This window comes from Rattus norvegicus, chromosome 11, assembly GCF_036323735.1.
Source record: "Rattus norvegicus strain BN/NHsdMcwi chromosome 11, GRCr8, whole genome shotgun sequence".
NCBI classification, from domain to species: Eukaryota; Metazoa; Chordata; class Mammalia; order Rodentia; family Muridae; genus Rattus; species Rattus norvegicus.
The window spans coordinates 92,292,510-92,314,482 of record NC_086029.1 but is presented as its reverse complement, the minus strand read 5'-3'; the positions used below and the strand labels follow the sequence as shown (position 1 = coordinate 92,314,482).

Below are 21,973 nucleotides of genomic sequence, written 5' to 3'. Positions count from 1 at the left end.
AGGAGGCATTCGATTCTACCTGAGCAACACCCCACCCCCTTTTAAGACTACAGAATAAAATTGTACTTGAGTGACAGGCATGATGGCTCATGCCTGTGAATGCTATTAGCTTACACGAAGTCACTTCCTTTCATGGCATGGTGCTGTATGCCTAAACCCAGTACTGGGAGTTCCCTGGCTAGTCCACCTAGTGCAAGCTTCTAGTTCAAAGTAATAAAGGAATCTACCTCCTTCTCTGGCCTCTGCATGCAGATGTGCACACACAGCTGCTTTAAATACTAGCATCTGGAGTGAAAGTTCATGCTCTTGTTCACAAAACTCCCATCTTCTATTATGCTGCCAAGACCCTAGTCTTTTCCCTAGAAACCTTGTACCTAACATCAAGCTTCAGACTATTATTATTTTTTTTGGTTCTTTATTTTTCGGAGCTGGGGACCAAACCCAGGGCCTTGCGCTTCCTAGGTAAGCGCTCTACCACTGAGCTAAATCCCCAGCCCCCAGACTATTATTGTATGACGTTTACACACGAATCAACTTACCCAACTCTTGCCCACAATAGCTCCAACATGTTTTATAGCCACCACTCTTGCCTGACCTCAGATATTTTGTGATTTTACTAAGACAGCAAGCAAAGCTACTCTTAATAAAAACCATGTTATATGATGCATAGTGTATCTGTGTGCTGTGTACCCTCAAGAACCCATTCCCCAAAGCATTTTAGCCATTAAATTCAAGCTCAAAATAAACCATAAGTCAATCAGCTCAAACAAAATTGTAAGCGTTACCATTTTAGTAAACTATAATCTTGCTCCAGGATGTAACTTCTCTGCTTAATCCAAACAGCAATATTCCTGGGCTGGGTTAAACAGCCTTTCACAAGATCCTACTGATAACTATTTTGATTCAGCATTCCTTTGCAACTACATTTTAGTCCCAGTCTGCAGTTTTAAGACACAAAATCTCCCATTAATACCTAAGAATTGAAGATATTTCAAACACTTAAAATCCCATTCTTCAATCTGGTAAGATCCTAAATTTTTACAAGATTTATCTGGAGGTATGCTAGCTACAAGGGGCCTAAGGCATCTGTTCCTACACAGTTAGGGATTACAGGAAGCTAGGAGCCTTTTTTTTTTTTTTTCTATTTTTCGGAGCTGGGGACCGAACCCAGGGCCTTGCGTTTGCTAGGCCACCGCTCTACCACTGAGCTAAATCCCCAACCCTGGAGCCTTCTTTCTTAAGGGCTAAGTCATTTTCCACTCCCTTAATCCCAGCACTCACAGGTAAAACTGAGAAGCTAGTCCAGTCTACAAAGTGAGTTCCAGGATAGCCGGGGATATAGAGGTAGTTGGATAGGTGTGCTGGGCTTGGTGGTACATGCCTTTAATCCCAGCAGTTAGTAGGCAGACAGGATGTACTCTGGATTTGACACGATTCTGGTCTAGACAGCAAGTTCCAGTTAGGTAGTGTTAGACAGATCAGATCTCAAAAACAAAAAGCCCTCACACTCCAAAAATTTTTAAAGGGGGGTGTGGGGTGTGAGAGGTTTTGGAAATTGGATAAGAATATTAGCAGATACAATTTAGGGCATTTGTCTCTCAAACTACCAAACACCTAAGCATTATATTAGTCACAAATAACAGTACACACAAGACTTATTAGATACTCACGTTTATGTATTTATACTAAAGCTGCAGTACCTGCATTCACTGCCTGCCTTATTTCTGTAATAATAAAAATTACCATTATTATTGGACCCGAGAACACTTAAACAGTCCTCAAAACACTGAGTGAATTGGGCCTCCTTTGTTAAGCAAAGGACTTGAAAATCATATTTAAATTATGAACAGGCAGTCCTCATCCATGGCACACATGTGATTTCTTCTCTCATTCTACACTTTGAAGAGAACTTGTTGCCCTTGAAAGACCTGGATTTGACTTCCAAAATTAACATGGCAGTTGACTAAAATCTACAAAGCTCCAGATCCAAGAGATTCAGGGATTCTGACCCACCACCCCCAGCCTGTATTCAAGCACAAATTAATGGCACTTACTGCCCTTTATCTTATAGCTAAGAAAACTTAAGATTAAAACTGATCTAGAATTTGAATAACAGTATCTCAACACCCAAGTGGAAATTTAGTTCAACTTGTTACTGTTACATTTAAACTAATGTGACTCCTGTACATCTGTTACAGTCAACAAACCCCTGTCTTGCTTTTAGAGACCAACTGGCTTTTCATCAAAATGCATCCTGGAGATAATAATAAACAATACAGTGGAAGTGAAAACTACCTCATAAAAATGGTCTAAATGGAGTCTAGTTATGAAAAACATCAGCCTGCGCTTTTCTGAAGTACATTTACTCTGTTTGGCTGTCTAGAAAGACACTGTCATCTTGAGCTACATAGAAGTCCGGAAAACCCACTTGAAGGCAACAGCAAAGTCCCCACCCAGGTCTGAATCCCAGCACTGTATCAAGGTAGCCTTAGCAGAATTTCTGCACATGGATCCTAAAGTAGTAAGTAGCACTTATCAAACACCCGTGTGTACTAAATAACATCCAGTGCTAAGAAAGCACACAGTAAGCCCTGCATGTAATAGAAGCAAACCACACGCTTTGCAAAATACCCAGAACATGTGGGAAGGAGGTTAGCTATTTAATACCTCAGCCCCAAAGAGAAACTTTCATTCCGTATCTACCAACGTATTTGAGAAACACATTTAATGTTATCTTGAAGCGAGAACAGTATTGCACCAGGCACTAAATAAACTACAGGACTTTAATTACAACAGTTAAAAAGAAAACCAGCACTTCTTTGTAAAACAAGTTGCATCAGCAATTTTTCTTGCTTGTTTATTTAAACAGTTCTCAAAACATTTGAGTGAATTGGGCTTCCTTTGGTAAGCAAAGGACCTGAAAATCATATTTAAAAAATGAACAGGCAGTCTTCATCCATGACACAGGTGTGGTGATCCCTTCTCTCATTCCATACTTTGAAGCACCCAGTATTTTCATAGTCTAAAGGCTAGAAGAACAAGAGTACATTTGTGGTGGAATGTATTGTCACTTGCTGATTAGTTGAAATACCATTATCTCCTTGTAACAGCCTTAAGAAACAGCCTTTTAAAGGCATGTATCTATCTGTAGCTCTTATCCCCTGCTATATATAATACAGATTACATAAAGGCCGACAAATCCACATTAATGTAAGCATTAAGCATTAGCTGTATGGAAAGATTCTTGTTCTAATACTAGCAGTACAGAGTTACAGCGTATTTTTAACACTTAATTGCAGGTATATCGAATATGGCAAGTTTCATGGACTCCTGAAAGAAAATTTTTATTTATTTATTTTTTACTGATAACTTAAGAATGGTTCTTGTTAAGCATTGATATTTAGAAAGAAAAGTAAAAATCAAACTTGTTTATTGTTGCTTTTTGCCATCTGGTAGCATTTTACACACAGGCTTCGATCTTCAGAATACCCTGGATTCAGTAGAAAAACCTTTTAAATGAAGTTTTGTACAATAGAAACTTCTCAGCAGTCAAAATTTGGACTGTAAAAAAATACATGCAAAACATACTTTTCTGAAAACACTTAACTTTGAACAAAGCACCGAACTACACAAATGCAGAATGAAAACAGCATTTCAACTCCACCAAAAGTAGTCATCATAAAAGGTGTAAAAGTCACCTAACTTCACTAGGCACTGTTCACTTTTTAAACAGGAGACAATAGAAAATATTGTCCACAAACAACATCCCAGCTCTATGGCAGGTCTCAGAAAGTCTTCAACTTCATGCTTTAATAGCGACCTGGAATGAAAACAAACCATGTATTAAATGGGAGGCTTTTTTTAAGCATATATTTAAACCATTCATGTATCACAGATTAAACTGTGGGCCACCATCACCAGTTAGAATGGAACAACATGGACTTGCAAATTCTAACAATCACAGCAAATCACATTACACCAGATAAAGACCCATATCAAGGTAACTTACGAGGTGAGTAGGATCTTGATCGAGAACGAGACCTGTATCCTCCACGACTGTAGTAAGGAGAAGGTGACCGCCTTCTGTAAAAAAATTAGGATTGCATCTACATCTATAGGACATTGGGCTAAGAACATAAAGCCAAACTTTTGCCAGTTCCCAAGCTAGAAGGCTCTTAATCAACCTTTAAAATGTAGTATATTAGGTCCAAATATCAAATAATCATTATAATTAAAGTATGTTTACTCTTTAAAATGCTGTTCTACAACAAAAAACACCATTCATTCAAGCCATTTTCATGAACACTCAAAAGAAAATCCACTAATGGATAAGCTTTAGTTTTCCTGTTTTCATTTTCATGTGTAAATTAAAAACAAAAGAAAACTTAAGAGCACATGGACTGAACAAGCAGTCTCCGTGTGATTCAAAGCTTATAAAATGCACGATCTAAAAAATGGTGTTATCAACTTATTATCCTATAAGCTCAATTAACTTGTAATTTCTATAAATGCCTTTTCATTGTCTACTGAAATCTATTTTTCCAAACTTGAAGGAATCAAATCCTGGTCAGAGAGACAGCTAACAGTGAAGAGCAATGGTTAGTCTAGCAGATTCCCAGCACCTACAAGGTGGCTCTCAAAATGTGAAGCCCTCTTCTGTCCTCCAAGGATACATCATCTAAGCATGAATGTGGAGAAAATAAATACAGGCAAGATATGCAAATGAATTAATCTTTAAAAAGCCAGTTATGATAGGGCACAAGTCTTTAATCCCAGCACTTAGGAAATTTTACAACAGAAGCAGACAGAACTCTTGAGTTCTAGGATCCTCTCCCTCACCTATCTCAAAACAAAATCTGTTGTACCACTTAGAGGCAGTTGTCTAAGTATCAGGCAAACATCTTTACAAGTATTCTACTTTACCCAGATTTTAAAACCCTTTGGCACACCTGTAAATCTGATCTCTATCTTGAGCTGCTCTCCATCCACCTCCTCCTCCACCTCCTCCTCTGTAAAGACAGAAAAAGGAGCCAATTGTTTAGTTAGAACAATCACCACAAATAACAGAGAAAACCCAGTTCTCACAGTTAACATGTTAAAGAACAGTCCCCCGTCCCACTAACCACAGCAATGATAATGGGGATGGGGAGATGCCATTTTGATAGAGGTCTGGACTTTAAATATTAGAGACTTATGCATAGAAAACACTATATGAACAACTGTCCATTTCTTGATCATGAAAATACAAAAACAAAAAACAAACAAAAAACCCCATGCATACCACACCTCGAGGAAGCCAAGAGGTGTGACCCACACTGAATTATACAAGTTTACACTAAAGCTTTAGAACTGTTTGGTGACTGATGCCATACAGACACAAAATTAAGTTTCACCTTTGTATTGGCAAAGTTTTCTTCATCTTTAAAAAAATTAACCAGGCATCCAACTATTAAAATTTGCCCTAAATCCCAGCTATTTCTTACATTCTAAAAGCATGGATCTTTTTGTGTGGATTGACTTCTATACAGCTTACCTGTATGATCTGCTGTAATAGTCCCGGTCATCATAACCCCGATCATATCCTCGGTCATAATAGTCCCGGCGTCGTGAACTGCCACTGTGAATGACAACGTATCTTTTAGCAGCCCTTTCTTGCTAAAACTGGTCCTCATAGATAGAAAGAGAACTCAACTCAACCTAGTACCTTGGATATGATTAAACAAATGTGTCTTTGGACTTCCTGTACAAAAACTGAAGATATCTACTAATAGACCTCTTTAAGTATGTATGCTAACCAGAAAATATTTCTATATATTAATTTATCAGTATCAATACCATGTTTTCTTTTTTCCTTGTTACACTTTATCATTTGTAAGTGTATATCCATATGCAATGTTTTTGATTTTAGGAGCACACAAATCTGACTTTGTATTAAAATTCAGCCAACAGTTGGGTACAGTGGCACACATTTCTTTAATTCTAAACCAAAGAGGCATAGGGGAAGGTAGATTCCTGTGAGTTTGAGACCAGCCAGGGTTGTATGCTGAGGATCCTTCCTTTGTTTTGTTTTACTGTTGATGTTCTGAGACAGTTTTCACTGTGTAGCCCTGGCTGCCCTGAAACTCACTCTGTAGACCACATTGGCCTTCAATTCACAGATCTGCTTGCCCCTGCCTCCCATGTGCTGGATTTAAAGGTTAGCAACACCACTGATATCTGACCTTAAAAAAAAAATTTAAAAAAATAATTTGAAGCTGAGACTTAAAGATATTCTCTAGCATCTGCAATTTAACCCCTTCTCCCACCTCACGCATTTTAAAATACATTTAGAGGTTCTAAAGATGGATGAAAGGGTAAACTGTTTGCTGCTCAAGTATGAGGTCTAAAATAGGTCAATGTAATTAAGTACCCGCAAAGTCACAGCCTCACTGCAGACAGTCAGTAAACTATAGATTCATTGAAACATTGTTTCAAATTTGAAACTGGGACCCATGATTTAGAGCAGCCCAATGTTAAGCAAAGCTTCTTTTGAAACTGGAAGTAAATTAAGTGTGTATGGAGTGTTCAACCATAAATGGGACATCAATATCAATCTATTCCCCACCCAGACACACACCAGGGAAACAGGAGGAAGATTCTAAAGCTACAGATAGAGAATTAGCACACTGTAAGGAAGCAGCTAGCTGTAGCTGTAGGTGCTGGCGGCTGGTGGGGAAGAGCCAGTCTTCTAGGAAGGTGTGAAGCACGGTAGGCTGAGCAGGGTCCAATAGATGCACACACCCATGAGGCATAAGGAAGTGCTATATTATATTATATTATATAATATATTATATTATACTAGACTCAGTGTGTTTTAAAGGGGAAGAAAAGAGAGGACAGGAGAGTAGGAGGTGTATACCTGGGGGAAGACAACATGAACAGCGAGGTTGAAAAGGAAACAATCTCCAGAAACCACATGAACCACTAAGGAAGAAAGGGGCTCCACAAAGTTGCCCCCTGAACCTTACATGTGATTGTGCATATAAACAACATTAAAGAATTTCTTTTAAAAAGGCCTCGAGAGATTGGTGGGGGTGGGGGAGTGGAGCAGGACAGAGGAAGATACCCAATCCACACATCTAGATCATTCAAGTACCCACCCATTCTCACACACAAAAAGTTTAACTTACTAAGTGGGTCTCCCCATATAAATTCCTGGTGTTGGGGTATGGGGCCTTTTTGTTATAGAGAAATCGACCCTAATCCGACGTCCATCAAGCTCCATTCCATTGGCACGTTCTTTAGCCTTCAAAAGATAAAAAAGTTACACACATCCTGGACAATGTATCTAATTATCTTATAGCTATTTTTGGCCAGGGGACCAACCCCACCCACAATTTATAATGAGTTTACAAAGTGTTTACCTAACTACAGATTTAGACGGCCTTAGCATGACTAACCTGTCTGTGACATCCTAAGTGCTGAAACTATACACACATGAAGCACACTGACATCTATGAAGCCCCAGAGCCCAAACGTTCCCCCACTTCACACTCAGCTGTTGGGAAATAGAAGAAAAATTGTCACTGACATTTTATCATTCAAAATGCCTGCTATGGAAACCAAAAGCCTCAATAAAAAAGGCTTGATTGGCTTTTCAAATTGTATCAAAAGCTTATTTCTTGGTTTCGACAATAAATGACAGACTCGTTATTAGCTATTTCTCTTTACACTAAAATGAGCATGGACTAGAGAGACGGCTCTGCAGTTCACTGTTGGCTGCTTTTCCAGAGGACGTGGAATTCAATCCCCACAGAGGCATGCTACGGTCTGTAGCTCCACTTCCAGGAGCCCCAATACCCTCTGATGGCTTCCAGAGACACTGCATACACAATGCAAAGAGATACTCATGGACATATAAATTTAGGGTCTAAAATGTAAAGTAGCACATTTCTAAACAGGTAATCACAATCTCACTTTCTATTGAGTCAGGCAAGAAATTCAAATGATGAATTCACTTATTTGCTAACAAGTACCTTTAAAACAGAAGGGGAGGGAAAAAAACCAAGCCATGATACTTCATGGCTTATGTACCAACACAGGATTACAGAAACAGCAAGTCAAATACATTAGCAGGTTAGAGCCAGACCCTTAATGAAGCTTAGCTTCTGACTCAAATCTACAGTTGTGTGCCTTAAATCTTAATTTATATACTATAAAATAGAAATTGCTTTGTCAATCACTTGGTTATCAGAAGTTAACAGGATTGGTGTTTTAAAATAAAGTGCAAAGAATTTACTTACTTCCTTGGCATCATCTACATTTTCAAAATATACAAAGGCAAATCCTCTTGACCGTCTAGACTGCTGGTCATACACAATAGACACATCAGCAATGGGGCCATACTTAGAGAACACTTCTCTTAGATCTCTTTCTGTGGTGTACAAGCTCAATCCAAACACTCCAAGACAACAGTTGGGGTCAGGATTTGCCTAGAAAACAGAAATGCGAGATTTTTTAACCTGTGAAAATTTAACATAAGTCTAACTAGTATAGGAAAATGATAAATGATTAGATCAAGCACCATTGTATCTTACAAAACATTGTGTGTGCAATAACCACAAAAAAGGGGAGGAAATCCCACAAGAGAACTAAATTCAACCTTAAAACAGGGAGGGTTATTAAACCTAACAATCTGCTTTTGGGGTTTGAAGTTCAGCTGAGTATTTATTCTAAGAAAAAATTACAATAAGCAGACGGAAATCAGAACAGCACAATCCCAAACCAAGGGATGGGGGATTGGGGGGGGGGTGGCTTTTAAAGACCATTTTGTTCAGTCAGGGACTCACACAACTCAGGTTGGCCAAAACTCACTACACAATCTTGAATCAACAGTAAGCCACCGCACAACTCAATTCCCATCAATGAAATCACAGCTCAATGAATAAAAGCCCTTGCTTTGAACCTTCTAAGCCTGACAAACCAACCCATTCAAGCTTGTTCTGACTTCAATATGTACAATACACACACCCCCAGTTGTACACATATAAAATAAAGATGAGTAAAAATAAAACTTGGTTGAGCTGGGTACAGTTATAAACACTTTTATTCCAGCACTGAGCAAGAAGTCAAGTAGATCTTTAGAGGCCAACCTGGTTAACTCTTGAATTTCAGGACATGAGAATAACATTAACACTGTGAACCCTCCTCTTAAAATGGAGCAAGAAATAAGGATGAAGCTTCATAAATTAATTCATATGCTTTTCCCTTCCTTCTGAATGTCTAGCAGCTGAAGTCAGAAAGGGGAATTATACTGTATATTAAGTGATCATAGATGAAACCCACCATAAAATATAACAAATTAAACCCCCAGATTATATTCCAGCCAAATGAGTGTCAAAAGGTTCCAGCAGTTTTATAATCTGACTTACTAGGGAAAGTACACCCCAATGCAGACACTCAGCTGTTAAAGCTCCACTGTCAAAACAAAGATCAGCTGGTTCAATGCTCCAAAAGAGTCTTAAGAGACTGGGAGCTGCACCTCAGCGTAGCACTTCAGAAATCTTACCCGGTTCCCAACATGACGCCTTCGAGTAGACATGGGAGAATGGCTGTGGCTGTGGCGTCTGCGATAGTCTCGGCTGTAAGACCTGCTCCGGGATCGTCTATGAGAGCGAGATCGTGATCGTGACCTTGTATAATGCCTTCTAGAACTTCTTCTGGATCTAGACCTGCAAGGCAGAAGTCTTTGGAGTTATGACTAAATAACTATGACAGAAGGCCCTTTTCTCTTTCTCTCCAGCCTAGAGTGAAATGTTGGCCACAACCCACAACAAACCCACCCCTAAGAGCCTTTTAACTTTACAAAGCACTCAAAGTCACAACAAACTCCCTCAAAACATTTCTTCAATATAAAAGGAAAAATCTTCATGTTAATTAAAAATACTTAGAATTCTTTTGCAAACTAGACATGGCACAATCCTTTGGTTCCTGCACACCCTTACCTCTCTCAAAGCTATCTATTCCCTTTATTCCGTATTTCCTACTATGCCCACTAAGAATTTAGGCCATCACAATTAGTTTCTTAAAACATTCATGGGTTATATCTAGGGTATTTACCTCTGTATTATTAAACCAGAACACATTGAGGGGTGGGTGCTGGTGCTACAAGCAGCTCAAATTCAAAAGGTTAGGTCAGCAAAAAAATAGGGGAAACACCTGAACCCTGACTCCAGAAGCCCAGGTTATTTCAGTCTTCTGGCCTCCATTGCTAATACCAACATATAACAGATCTTCACTAGTTTATCAATTACCCCATATCAGCAGAGTTAACAGAAGAGATCTCAAAATGGCCTTTTTTACCTAGATTCAGATCTGGATCTTGACTTTGATCTAGAACGTCTTGAATCTTCCTTGGAGCGAGACCTTGCAGGTGTGTGCCGTGCAGATTTCCCCGATCCATGAGCACTTCCACTTCGGGAAGCAGAACGGGATTCCTATACGCAGACGTCAAAAGTTTTAATTTGTATACTGTTTTGGAAATTTTAAAAACAAATAAGCTTCTGTGAGATAAATGGCCAAGGAGAGCAATCCTCTTCCAAAGATAAGAAAACATACGTGAGGGCAGGAATTGAGTATACCTGGTATAATGGTTTCATTGCTTCAACTGACATGAATCAATTGGTTCTTCCACCTTTCTGGAGTAGGGATAAGAAGTATCTAACTTCACTCCCTTAAAAGGTGTCCAAGTCAGACTGTTACTACAAACGATACTACAAAGACTGGGAACGAACTTAACTATGAAGTTTATTCTAGCAATTCAGTAGCAACGAAAACAAATACCCTACAAAACTAATAAAATTTCAAATTAAAGTTTGTTGAATGAAGGCGAAAGCAGTAAGGATAATCTTGAGTTTCAAGCTCTGAAGGTAGAACTAACTAGGTTCTTGTTTTTAATGTCTGTGGGGCCCTCCAACAGAACTCAAGAACAACCAAAAGGAGCTAAGAACAGAGGAAGGCAGTAAACAGTTTCAAGAGTAGAGAAGGTAGCAAAGATTGAGTTTTATTGACTAAACTGACAAGAGCCAAGGCAGAATACAACAGGTAAATGAGAAAAAATAGAAATGACTTGTCAAAGGCACATTCAAACCAAGAATAAAACCAAAGCTCATTGTCTAGGAGCCCAGAAGAAAAATCCTTAAGATGCCTAGGCAAATATCATGTACTTGCTTTTCTGTCAAAACTCCAAAGAACCGCTAGTTAACCAACACAAATGAAGTCTCAAAAAAGCACAAAGAAATGGCTAAACAGGTAACCATTTCATAAGCCAAAGGCTTGTGTCTATTGTAGAAAAACACATATATAGCAATAGAATGCAAGAAAAATTCTACAAAGACATTAAAAATAAAAACTAAATAGGTAGACAGTACCAACTCTCCTAGACAGCTAAGTTTTACCATAACTAAACTTTTTAAGGCAAAACTAAAAGAAAGGACATGAATCTAAACAGACACTTACAAATAAAAGTAACCATAAAAGCTCTCCCTTGACAGAATGTGGCCATTCTCAAAAGGATAAAGATAGAATACAGAATAAGGGAGGCAATTTAAAACACCCCCCCCCCGCCCCCGTGCTCAGGAGATAAAAGTATGCGTATTTTGTATACAACATAGAAAAGGGACCTCAAGTAAAACAGTTATAGATAACTAGGCCAGACAACTAGGCCCCAAATCATCTAGAAAATACCCGAGTGATGATAAAACATAGTGTGATGTGACATGTCATAGGGTCATAGGTAGTATCACCTCTCAGACCTTCCTTAATCTCTAATTGTATAAGAGAACAGCTGCCTTTAATACCAAGATACAGTTTAACATCCATTGCGCTGGTGGGAGACTACTCCAATTACCCAGCCCCTGGATTTCTCTATCAAATGCTCAAGCAAACACATTCAGCAAGGCAATTTACCTCACTCTCTCAGATTAAAAAATACTGAGAGTAGCTTTCTCCATCTTTACTATAGAAAAAAAGCTAATCAAAATGCTTTCTATTTCAATCCTGTAAGAACATAATATACTGCCACATAGCATAAAACAAAAGGGAAATTTGGCCAACAGAAATTTGCCTAGGAATAAAGGGGTAGAAAATAAAAATTTCCAGTATGAAAACTAGCCATAGTAAGGTTTCTCTTAAAACTCTAATAGGCTAAAGGGGTCTAAACAGATGGTTTACAATGATCCTCCCAAGGCTCCATTCAGTCTCCCTATCTAATAGCTATATCACAGATGTACTTTTTGAGCAACTATTTCTTAGATCAAAAATGAGGGGAAGTAAGCACCAGAATACAAGATTTCACTTGTCTGTGCATATTGCCACCTTGTTGGACTAAGGACAAAAAACCCCAAAAAACAAAAAAAAAACCAAACTTTTAAACTTTCCCATCAGAGTCTAAAGATGTTAAATCCTTCCAGTTATGCCGAGCACCTTTAATTGGTGTAAAAAATATAAAGATTTTTGTGAAGAAACAAGACTCTGATTAGCTAAATCCAAAGCTCTATGGTAATCATAAACCTTAAAGCACAAACAACTCTATAAAACCAGCCAGGAAAACCCTTTATACATAATACTGAAATTCAACGTCATGAGAAAGCTATATATATATATATATATATTAAAAAACAAACAAAAACCCAAAAAAAACAAAAACTGTGAAGAATTAACTCTCTAGAGAGCCAATGTTGAAAGGAAAGAGACCATGAACATAAAGCATAACTAAAACAATGCCAGAAATTTCCAGGAAAAAAAAAGTTCTCATATGAATCTTAGCCATCATTTTAACTAGTGCACAACCTATCAGGAACAGGTCAAGTTTAAGACAAAATCTCAAGCAGCGTGTAGCTCTCAGAGATTAGCAGTTCAGAATCCAAAGCCCTAGATACAGCTTCTAGTTTGTTAGTCATGCTAGTCCTATGCTAGTTAACTTCACAAACTTAGTATTTTCTATGATTTCTTTGCAAAGTAATCTTCCCTGATTGCAAACCCTATTTCAGCCCTGATTTTAATTTCAGTTTTCCCTGTAAACAGGACTTAAAAGCATCATCCTCAATGGTCTGTAGGAGACACAAGATCCAAAAAAGAAATTAAAAAACAGATGGGAAAATGAATACGCTAACATTATTTTCACTTTAAGTGTATTCAACTTGGGCTATGGGGTAAAATTCCAAATTCACATAAATTTGTGTAAATAAAGTTAAACCACTAATAAGTTTTACAAAGCAACAAACTGTCTCCTATAAGTGAGTGTTGTGTTCTCTTTGCAAGATACAGAGATAATATAAAAATAACTGACAAGGTACACAACATGCATCCTCCACACCATTTAAGTCATTTTTTCCAATAGCTCTAAATACCTGACAACACTCGGAAAAAAATTAAAGTTGATATAGCTTTAAGATGATAACTTAATATTCTGCATGGTGAAGACAACTATTGGTAGTTTGCGGGTTATGTGTGCTTGGTGTTAACGTTATAATCAATCAAAATATAGAATGACAGGAACTTTTTACTTTTTCAGTTGGAGTAGCTAGAAGAAAATGTTTACTGTAGGATCATTATAATAAACCAAGGATAAGAGAAAAGGCACAAAGTACCAGCTCTATCATAGTTTTTGAATCAGCTCTCATTTCACTTGTATGACCCATTTCTTTTAAGGGAAGCTACTATATACTTCAGCAAAAACCCTAATTCAGTTGGAACAGGCATTAAACTGAAACAATGTAAAGAATCATCCTTATTTGGCACACGTAGATCTCAACATTGGACTTAAGTGGTTGTAGCTTTCCACAAATATGTGAAAATCTAATGGTTTCCTCACGATAGAAGCAATTATGGTGGATGCTTTGCTTACATTTGGGGGATTTAGTCCCATTATCACCCTGGTAACAAACCTCAATTTTTCCAGTAGAAAATATTCTACTATACACTATCAGTGCATTTTGAGAGTCCAAAGGGCATTAAAGTAAGAGACCACCAGTTCCAACTCACTCATGCCCCAGAACCAGTAGAGTTTAATAGATGAAAAGCCTAAGGCAAAACAGAAGGCCAATTACCCAGAATGGATAGCACACTGCTGCAGCCTATTTGACTAAAAATAGTTATTGTTAAAGAATTGCATTTCCATCATTTGACTAAGCAGTTAAAATTAGAATTATTACCTAATTTAAACGATTCCCTTGGAAGTCACTTCTTTACCCTGTATATACTTTCTTCTATTAAACAAATAATGCATGCATGTTTAGCAAAATATACAGGGACACATAAACAGACTAGTAATTACTTAGCGTAGTGCTTTCTGATTCCAGATTACTTCTTATCTTAACTTCATTTTTATTTCTTTTCTTCATTCTTCCGTTTCAAATTCTGACTTCTTTCATCTTCCCCACTTCACACAAATTGCTCAATATTCTACAAGTGGGACTTCTGGTCTGATAATTAGCATGCATTCTTTCTTTTATTTTTTCAAATTTCAGCTTCACTTATTCCTGAGCTTCAAATACTCATTTATAAAACTTGTCAAATGACGACTTCCGCATTTTCCTTCTTCAACATTAACCTTAATAGAAAAAGAACAGGATGAAGAATATTTTAAAACTCCAGGATAAAATCCAGTGCCAAAACTGAAACTAGAAAAAAAATCCCTTTTTGTAGTTTTGGATTTAAAAAAAAAAAAAAAAAACTAGATATGCAGCTCAAAAAACTGAAACTACATAGTTTCCTGTTAAACTGTAATCATTTGTTTATTCCAAATAAATTTATCATGCTTAACATGAATGTGAAGTGCGTCACTGAACATTTACTGTTCATTTAACATTTTTACAAACTGTAATCACATCTCACACTTCTTATTGTATTAAAGAGAAAATTCTAAGTGCCCAAAGCACATCTCTAGTCAAAAAAATGACACATTTCACAAAAGTGCAAGAAAAGAAGCATGGACAACTCATCTGCATAATAATGACAAAGGCTGGGGTTGAGGAGATTTACAATATTGTGACTTGTCTAGATAAGGAAATGTATTTAATGCCACATTACTGTGTATTTAAAAACAGCATTGTTAGACAATGTCAGCAAACCTGACTATTTGGATCTGTTCAACCCACCCTTGGGAAATCTGCATTAGCGAAACTGTACCCTAAGAGTAGTTTAATTACTAAATTTAAAACTAAAATCCTGATACTAAATAAAATTAATCAACATGCCAACGACTATAAAGAAAAACAGCAAGCTCAATTCCAACAGTGGTTATGCCCAAAGAATTCTGCAAGTTTTCCCCTCTATTAACAAAACATTAGTCTTCTGGATGTCCAAAGGAGAGATGATACTTGAAAGGATGGTTGAGAAAATTACAGTTAACCTCAAATTATTAAAAAGGCCCACTTTAGCATATTATTGAATTTTAATACAATCTGGGACACTAAGCAAAATACTGTCCATGTAAACCAGCCTAATTCCCCTTATTACCCTGTTACATATTTCTGCATGCTTACTATTTCCTCCTGTATTCTCTTCTGGTAAAAATGAAATTTCTTAAAAAAAAAAAAAAAAAAAAGGGGGGGGGGACAAGTCTTTATTTTTGGTATAGGCAACCATGGCTATAGTAGATAGTAACTTTTCTAAGAAAAAGCTTATCGATTATCGTTTAATCTGGAAACATTTTAATGGCTTTTATTTAAGGGAGTCACAATAATTCATTTCCTTGTAACATCCATCACTAAAATGCAATGGGAAATATTTACTGGAAGCACGAATGTAATCATGGAATCAGAATGCCCAAGCACGTTTCCTTAGTGCCTGGTCTCCCTAAAGGCTATTTATGTACATGTACAGGGCTTAGATTCAGAAAACACTAAAGCTCTAGGTGCCGTGACTTCTCAACATTGAGGCCATTTGGCATTGCCTCATTACCACCTTCCAAGTCTCCCTTCTCTTATACTCAAAAGAACAAAATCACTGCTAAACAATATTTGCATTTAGAATTATTTGAACTTAGCTAAGCTGAAGCAGCCACTTCATAAAACCACAAGTTCAACTACTGGGCTAACATACATACATTTGGTTGAAAAAGAATCCATCCTACTTAGAACACTTTACTTGGGGGAGTAGTTTAATAATAAAATGAGATGAACAAAGAAAAACTCCACCTTGCTACAGAAAGAAAAGATCAGCACAGAAATGAATTAAGGGCTTTTTTTGAGTCAGTGTCTCATGTAGCCCAGAATGGCTTCAAAGTCACTACACAGCTTTGCATGACCTGATCCTTCTGCCTCCACCTCCCAACTGGGGTAATTAGAGGCAGTATTTTCTACTTTTATTCTGCAAGTATTAGAAAGATGGAGGAGAAAAATCCTCAAATGCTTAAGTAGTTTCTTTAAAAGAAAAAAGAGGGAGGAGACCTGACACACCTATACTAGCTATAAAGTATGATTTTTATAAATGTGCAAAAATACCAAAACCTTAAACTTATGTTGATAACAATCATTTCCCTCAAAAGCACATATATAAATCTTTTTGGTTAGAAAGTTCTTATCCACTATCTAAGCACAAAAATTTTAATGCAGAAGAGGGCCCCATCCAAAAACACCACATGAAAATCTATGCCAATAAGTAACCTAAAAATAGCCCCTAAAACCCAATTCAAAGCAATGATTTGGGGATTATAACTTGTTAGTCAATTTTTACTGAAACTTAAAAAACAACGAAAACACCTAATTCTATATGGCCCACATCCTACAATAATAAATAACCTATGTAAAAGTACTAATTTCTAAAATAATCACCATTAAAAATCACTTATTAGAAAACAATAGCTTCATATAAATACTAATCAATACAATGCTGGACACATACACCATAGCCCTCATCAATGACTTGGCCAAATTATAAACTCAAGGTTAAAAGTATTTATCTTTAGCTTATAGGTTTGTGGTTTTACTGAAAAGGAGAACGTCTGTACAAACGACAAATTCCTCTTTGAGTTTTCAACAAAACCAGCAGTACTTACCTTGTAAAATCATTTTAACTTCACCTTGAAAGTATCACTTTCTATTTTGACAATAGTCATATTAACAAGCATTCTTAAGCCAAAGAAAACAATTTTACAGTTTCAAGAGACTTATACCTATCTAGTCATCGATGAAAAAAGTATGCAATTTTTTAAGCTTGCCATTAATTCAACCCTTTCTTTGTTAACAAAAACTATGTGAAGACTACTATTACTTTAGAAATAAATGGTTTAGTTTTAAAAGTGAGAATTTAGAATTAGGGGATAAAACCAAGGAAAACACCAAAGGCATCACAGGATAGAGAAAAATTGCAGAATCTGAAAGCAATTTGATAGGGTGGTATCCAGAAGCTAATCCTTGATTCAGATGGCTTATGTTCCAAAATACTATGTTTCTAAGTAAACAGCAACTATCCTACCAGAATATTTGCTAATTCCAAACTTCTTTAGCCTCTTGGCCACTATAGTTATAAAATAGCCTAACAAAAAAAATTTTAATTATCTAGCTTGTACAATCCTTAGTTTCTGGGTTCTAAGGGCAAAGACTCACCTGTATAATCTCAAAGACGTTAGAATTTTAAGCTAAGTGGATGATCAAAATGCATAAAAGCCTCACACCTTATACTAGGTTTTCAAATATTAACACCAATATACTTTACACTTTTAAAGAGTGGTAGTGTTTTTCCTTCAAAGAAAAGGTGCTTTACAAATGAATAACTTTTGAAAAGTACTAGAAGAGATTTTATTGCACCAACTTTAAAATGTTAAAAACAAACCAATAAATCCTACAGATAGCAAAGAAATGAGAACAGATAGCAACAGAGCTAAATGCTAACATCCATCCAATAAATTTTGTGACCAAGCCAAACACTATTTCACACACTCAATTATAATCTGCATAGGAAACAACTTTGAAAGCATCAAGGGTTTGAGGGAATCCAGAAGTGTGGGAGTGTCCACAGGAAGAGAAATAGTCATGTACATTAACTCCAAGTTTAAGGGTCTAGAAGTCAATGAAACTCATTTTCAGGATCCAAAGATGGGTGGTTATACCAGGCATATCCAAGACTATTACTTTGAACATGATTTTTTTTACACTTATAAGAGGTGAGCCAATCAGACCTGGCCATGTTACTTTGCATTTACTGCTGTGACTGGTAAAATCCAAGGGGGGCTTGAGCTACCTTGTATTATGTTTGAGTGTGAGCCTTCATGGCAGGCAAGCATTCTGAGTTACACAACCAGTCCTTAAACTACCCCTTATTCCTTTAGAGGAAAATGTTTAGTCTTGCTAAATAATTTACCCGGGTATCTTGAACTCTGGATCCTATCCAGGATAGTAGCTAGGATTTACAAACCTGCAACACTCTGCCCTGCTTACCACCCTAAAGTATTTTTAAGCCTTGCCTCTAAACTTTTTTTTGGCAAGCCTTCTTGAAAAGTTCAGCTAAACGTTTCAGTTTTCCACTCATCCTAAGATCCCAATTGCAAAGCCAAAAAAAAAAAAAAGTAATTATAGAGCTGGAGCATTGGCTCAGCAGTTAAGAGCACCTACTGCTTTTTAAGAGAACCCCATTTTGTGCCCCAGCACATGTATCAGGTAGCTCAAAATTTGTACACATGGGCCAAGTTGGGGTGGGGGGAGATCATACACATACATTAAAAAAAAAAAGTTTATCTTTGCCCAAGGGGTTAATGACTCATGTCTTTAATCCCAGCACTCGGAAGTCACAGGCAGGAGGATCTCATGAGTTTGACAGGCAGAGCTACAGTCTCTAAAAAACAAACAAACCAAGAAAAACAAATAAATAAAAACTGAGGTTTAAGTATTGTGCAACTTTCAAGTTAGAAATAAATCAGAAAGTCGATTTTTAATACTTTTCTCTCCAACTAAGTAGTCAGGTTAGCAGGATGTGGCGATTCACACTTTAAACCACAGCATTAGGGAGACAGCAGCAGGCAGGTGCCTGAGGTTAATACTAGCCTAGTCTACAAAAGTCAAGTTCCAAGACAGTCAGGGACATGAGTAACCCTACTTCAAATAAATATTGAAAAATCACCAGAAAGTGCATCTTACTAGTAGAAATAAAAACCCTCAGATTAACAGGATTAATTCCTCAGTTCTTTGAAAATGGTACCCACGGGGCTGGGGATTTAGCTCAGTGGTAGAGCGCTTACCTAGGAAGGGCAAGGCCCTGGGTTCGGTCCCCAGCTCCGAAAAAAAAAAGAACCAAAAAAAAAAAAAGAAAAGAAAAAAGAAAATGGTACCCACTTTCATTCAATTGCTTTTTTTCCTTGAGTAATGTGTACCACACCTAATACTATGAAAATTTTCCACGGGTGTGATGATGCATACCTATCTAGTTTCAAAACAACAAAAAACTATTTGCTTTTAATTCTAAACAGACTAATTTCAACTTTGGGAGGCAGGATCAACATCAACGTGTGGGCTACATAAGTTCAAGCAAAACAAATGTAAAAGTTTGGGAATGTAGTTTAGTAGTACAGGCTTGCCCATCACTGAACTTGAGACTAGGTTCCATCTCCATTATCAGGAAAACAAAATTCTGTCCCCCACCCCCATCGGTTTCTTTTCTTAGGAAAGGCTAAAATGAGAAGGCTCAAACTGGTTGACACTGCACTTTAAATTATTAAATTATCTTAGGATAAGGAACTCATCTCGGTATTTAAAAATCAGATCTGTTCAAATTACTGGTTTTTTTTTGGTTCCAAGTTCACTATGGAAGAGTCCCAGAATACTTTCTACCAAACAAAGGCCTTTTAGAGATTACTAATAAAAAAAAAAAAAAAGTGACCAAAAGGTAAACTATGATCTAGTGGTTGAGTTCCTGTGAGCTTTTTGTGAAAACAGAAGGAGCAAAACATTCTTATGACGATGCTTCTAAGCAGTTTTCACACTGCAATTACTCGTTCACTGAGCCCTGTACTTCCGCATCTTCACGTGACAGTTTTTAATCTAATACTCTACAGTCACGCCACATGCGCTTTGTTAAGCTTTGGTACTGGGTCAAACCCAGGCCCGTTATATACAATCTAATCAACCTCCATCGATTTTCACCCTCTGGGAGGTGGAAACCTGAGAATTAAAAACACGTCGATTTCAGAGTTTAATAGCGCCATAAATCGTCGCCACGGGTTTCTCCTTTACAGGGGAGGGAGAATCCATACAAAAACGCCTAATGACCTTGAGTTCTAGTTCAGTAAGATCTCAACAATGAGAGAAACGCTGCAGCACAAAGCTCTCCAGCTAACGGGCCCCCAATTTCCCTCAGCTGCTTCCGTCTCCAGATGTTCCAAGAGCACCCTAGAGCTGTCCCTTCCCGGGACAAGGCGGCCCTCCACTAACCGAATTCACCAGCCTCCTTGGGCTCCGGGTCACACGTGGCCTTTCTCCGCTTCACCCTGGAGCCCGGGAGAGGCGGCAAAGCCTGGCTGCAGGAAGCGGCGGCGGCTCCGCCATTTTGTGCCTCTGGCAGCTCGCCCGGCCCGCGAGCCCAAGATGGCTGCGGCGCGGCTTCGCAGGAGAGCAACGGCGAAATAAGATACCGTTCCCATCCCCCACGCCGAGGGACGCCGCGGCCATTTTTAATCTCCCCCCACTCCGTAATGGGGGGGAAAAAAACGGTCGTGGCGGGTACGAGGCACGTATCCCACCGGCGGCCTCCCTCGGACCAGAGGCGTCTTCCTCCAGGCCCTTCGGCGCCCCGGCTCCCTCCTGACGTCAGGCTCCCTACAGCCGGGCGGAGTGGGCCCAGAGGCCTAGAAGGAGAAGCAGGGTGGGACCGCGGCGCCCGCGCACCCCCGCGCTTACCCGCTCGCCGTAGTTCTGCTCGCCGCTGTCGCTCATGACTCCGGGTTGCTGTCACCGCTGCTGGTCTTTACTGAAGCTGTCAAGCTCCCGCCTTCCTGACAGAGGCTCCGCCGCAGCCTCGCGCGACGCCACGCTAAGAGAGTAGTCCAAAGTCGACTCGCTCCGCACCACCTCCGCACCGGTCTAACGCTACCGGATGTGACGCCACGCTCTTTAACTTGGCCCCACCCACTCCCCCGAAGGCGCGCTTTCCTGGCTCCGCCTACTTCACCAAGCCTCCGAACCGCTTTCTCCTGCAGAGGCGCTTCCCAAGCCGGACGTGACGTCTACCTTGCCTCCCTGAGCTGACCCGCCCCTAGTACCGGGCCACAGCGTGGCGGGAAAGTGTGTTCCTGCCTTTGGGCGTGTGTAGTGATCTCTTTGGGACACCGTGATGTCGATAGCCTTGCCACAGTCGCTTCTGGAACTTCTAGGGGACCGTCCTGGGTGCGAGAAGGGAAGAGATGGTTGCACTTTTCTCCATGCCTTTGTTCTGCCTTACTAGTTTCCTTTCCTTTTGTTCTTTCTCTTGATGTAGGAGAGAACACAGCCACACACTGGATCCTCACCTCCCATTTATCTAGACTTAATTCTAGATCTTCCTAAATAAAACCTTCATTTAAAACTTGTCGGGGCTGGGGATTTAGCTCAGTGGTAGAGCGCTTACCTAGGAAGCGCAAGGCCCTGGGTTCGGTCCCCAGCTCCGAAAAAAAGAACAAAAAAAAAAAAAAAAAAAAAAAAACTTGTCAAATTTAAACCGGGCATAGTGGTGCATGCCTTTAATCCCAGCATGAAACAGGCAGAGACAAGTAGATCTCTCAGTTTGAGGACAGCTTGGTCTACACAGAGAAAACCCGGCCCACAACAAACAAAAAATTGACACAAAGCCTCACTGTTGCCTGGGTTGACCTTGAACCCACCATGTAGCCTAGGCTGATGTTAGGAAAGCATTAGCTTTTCTGGGTCAGCCTCCCAGATCCTGGGGTTACAGTTATAAACCATCGATCCTGACTTTGATCTACTATAGTTTACTATGGCCTCACGTGGTAATGCAAGCCTTTAAG

The 21,973-nt window shown here is 38.7% G+C and overlaps 1 protein-coding gene across 3 annotated transcripts; it reads right to left on the bottom strand.

Moving 5' to 3' along the window:
* Positions 1 to 2,831: 2,831 nt before the first annotated feature.
* On the bottom strand, positions 2,832 to 21,080 carry Tra2b (transformer 2 beta). 3 transcript variants are annotated; one of them, XM_063270247.1, is made up of 10 exons: positions 20,406 to 20,847; positions 14,315 to 14,590; positions 10,342 to 10,475; positions 9,548 to 9,710; positions 8,283 to 8,471; positions 7,170 to 7,285; positions 5,534 to 5,617; positions 4,950 to 5,009; positions 4,010 to 4,083; positions 2,832 to 3,820 (listed from the first exon to the last, which is right to left on the bottom strand). In XM_063270247.1, the coding sequence occupies exons 4-10, from the start codon at positions 9,578 to 9,580 to the stop codon at positions 3,810 to 3,812; spliced, it is 567 nt and encodes a 188-aa protein (XP_063126317.1). In that variant the 5' UTR covers positions 9,581 to 9,710; positions 10,342 to 10,475; positions 14,315 to 14,590; positions 20,406 to 20,847; the 3' UTR covers positions 2,832 to 3,809. The 3 variants fall into 3 exon arrangements, with proteins under 3 accessions (XP_063126317.1, XP_006248598.1, NP_476460.1); XM_006248536.5 differs by lacking the exons at positions 14,315 to 14,590; positions 20,406 to 20,847 and adding an exon at positions 20,871 to 21,080 and having other exon boundaries at positions 4,010 to 4,080; NM_057119.1 differs by lacking the exons at positions 14,315 to 14,590; positions 20,406 to 20,847 and adding an exon at positions 20,871 to 21,041 and having other exon boundaries at positions 2,834 to 3,820.
* Positions 21,081 to 21,973: the final 893 nt, after the last annotated feature.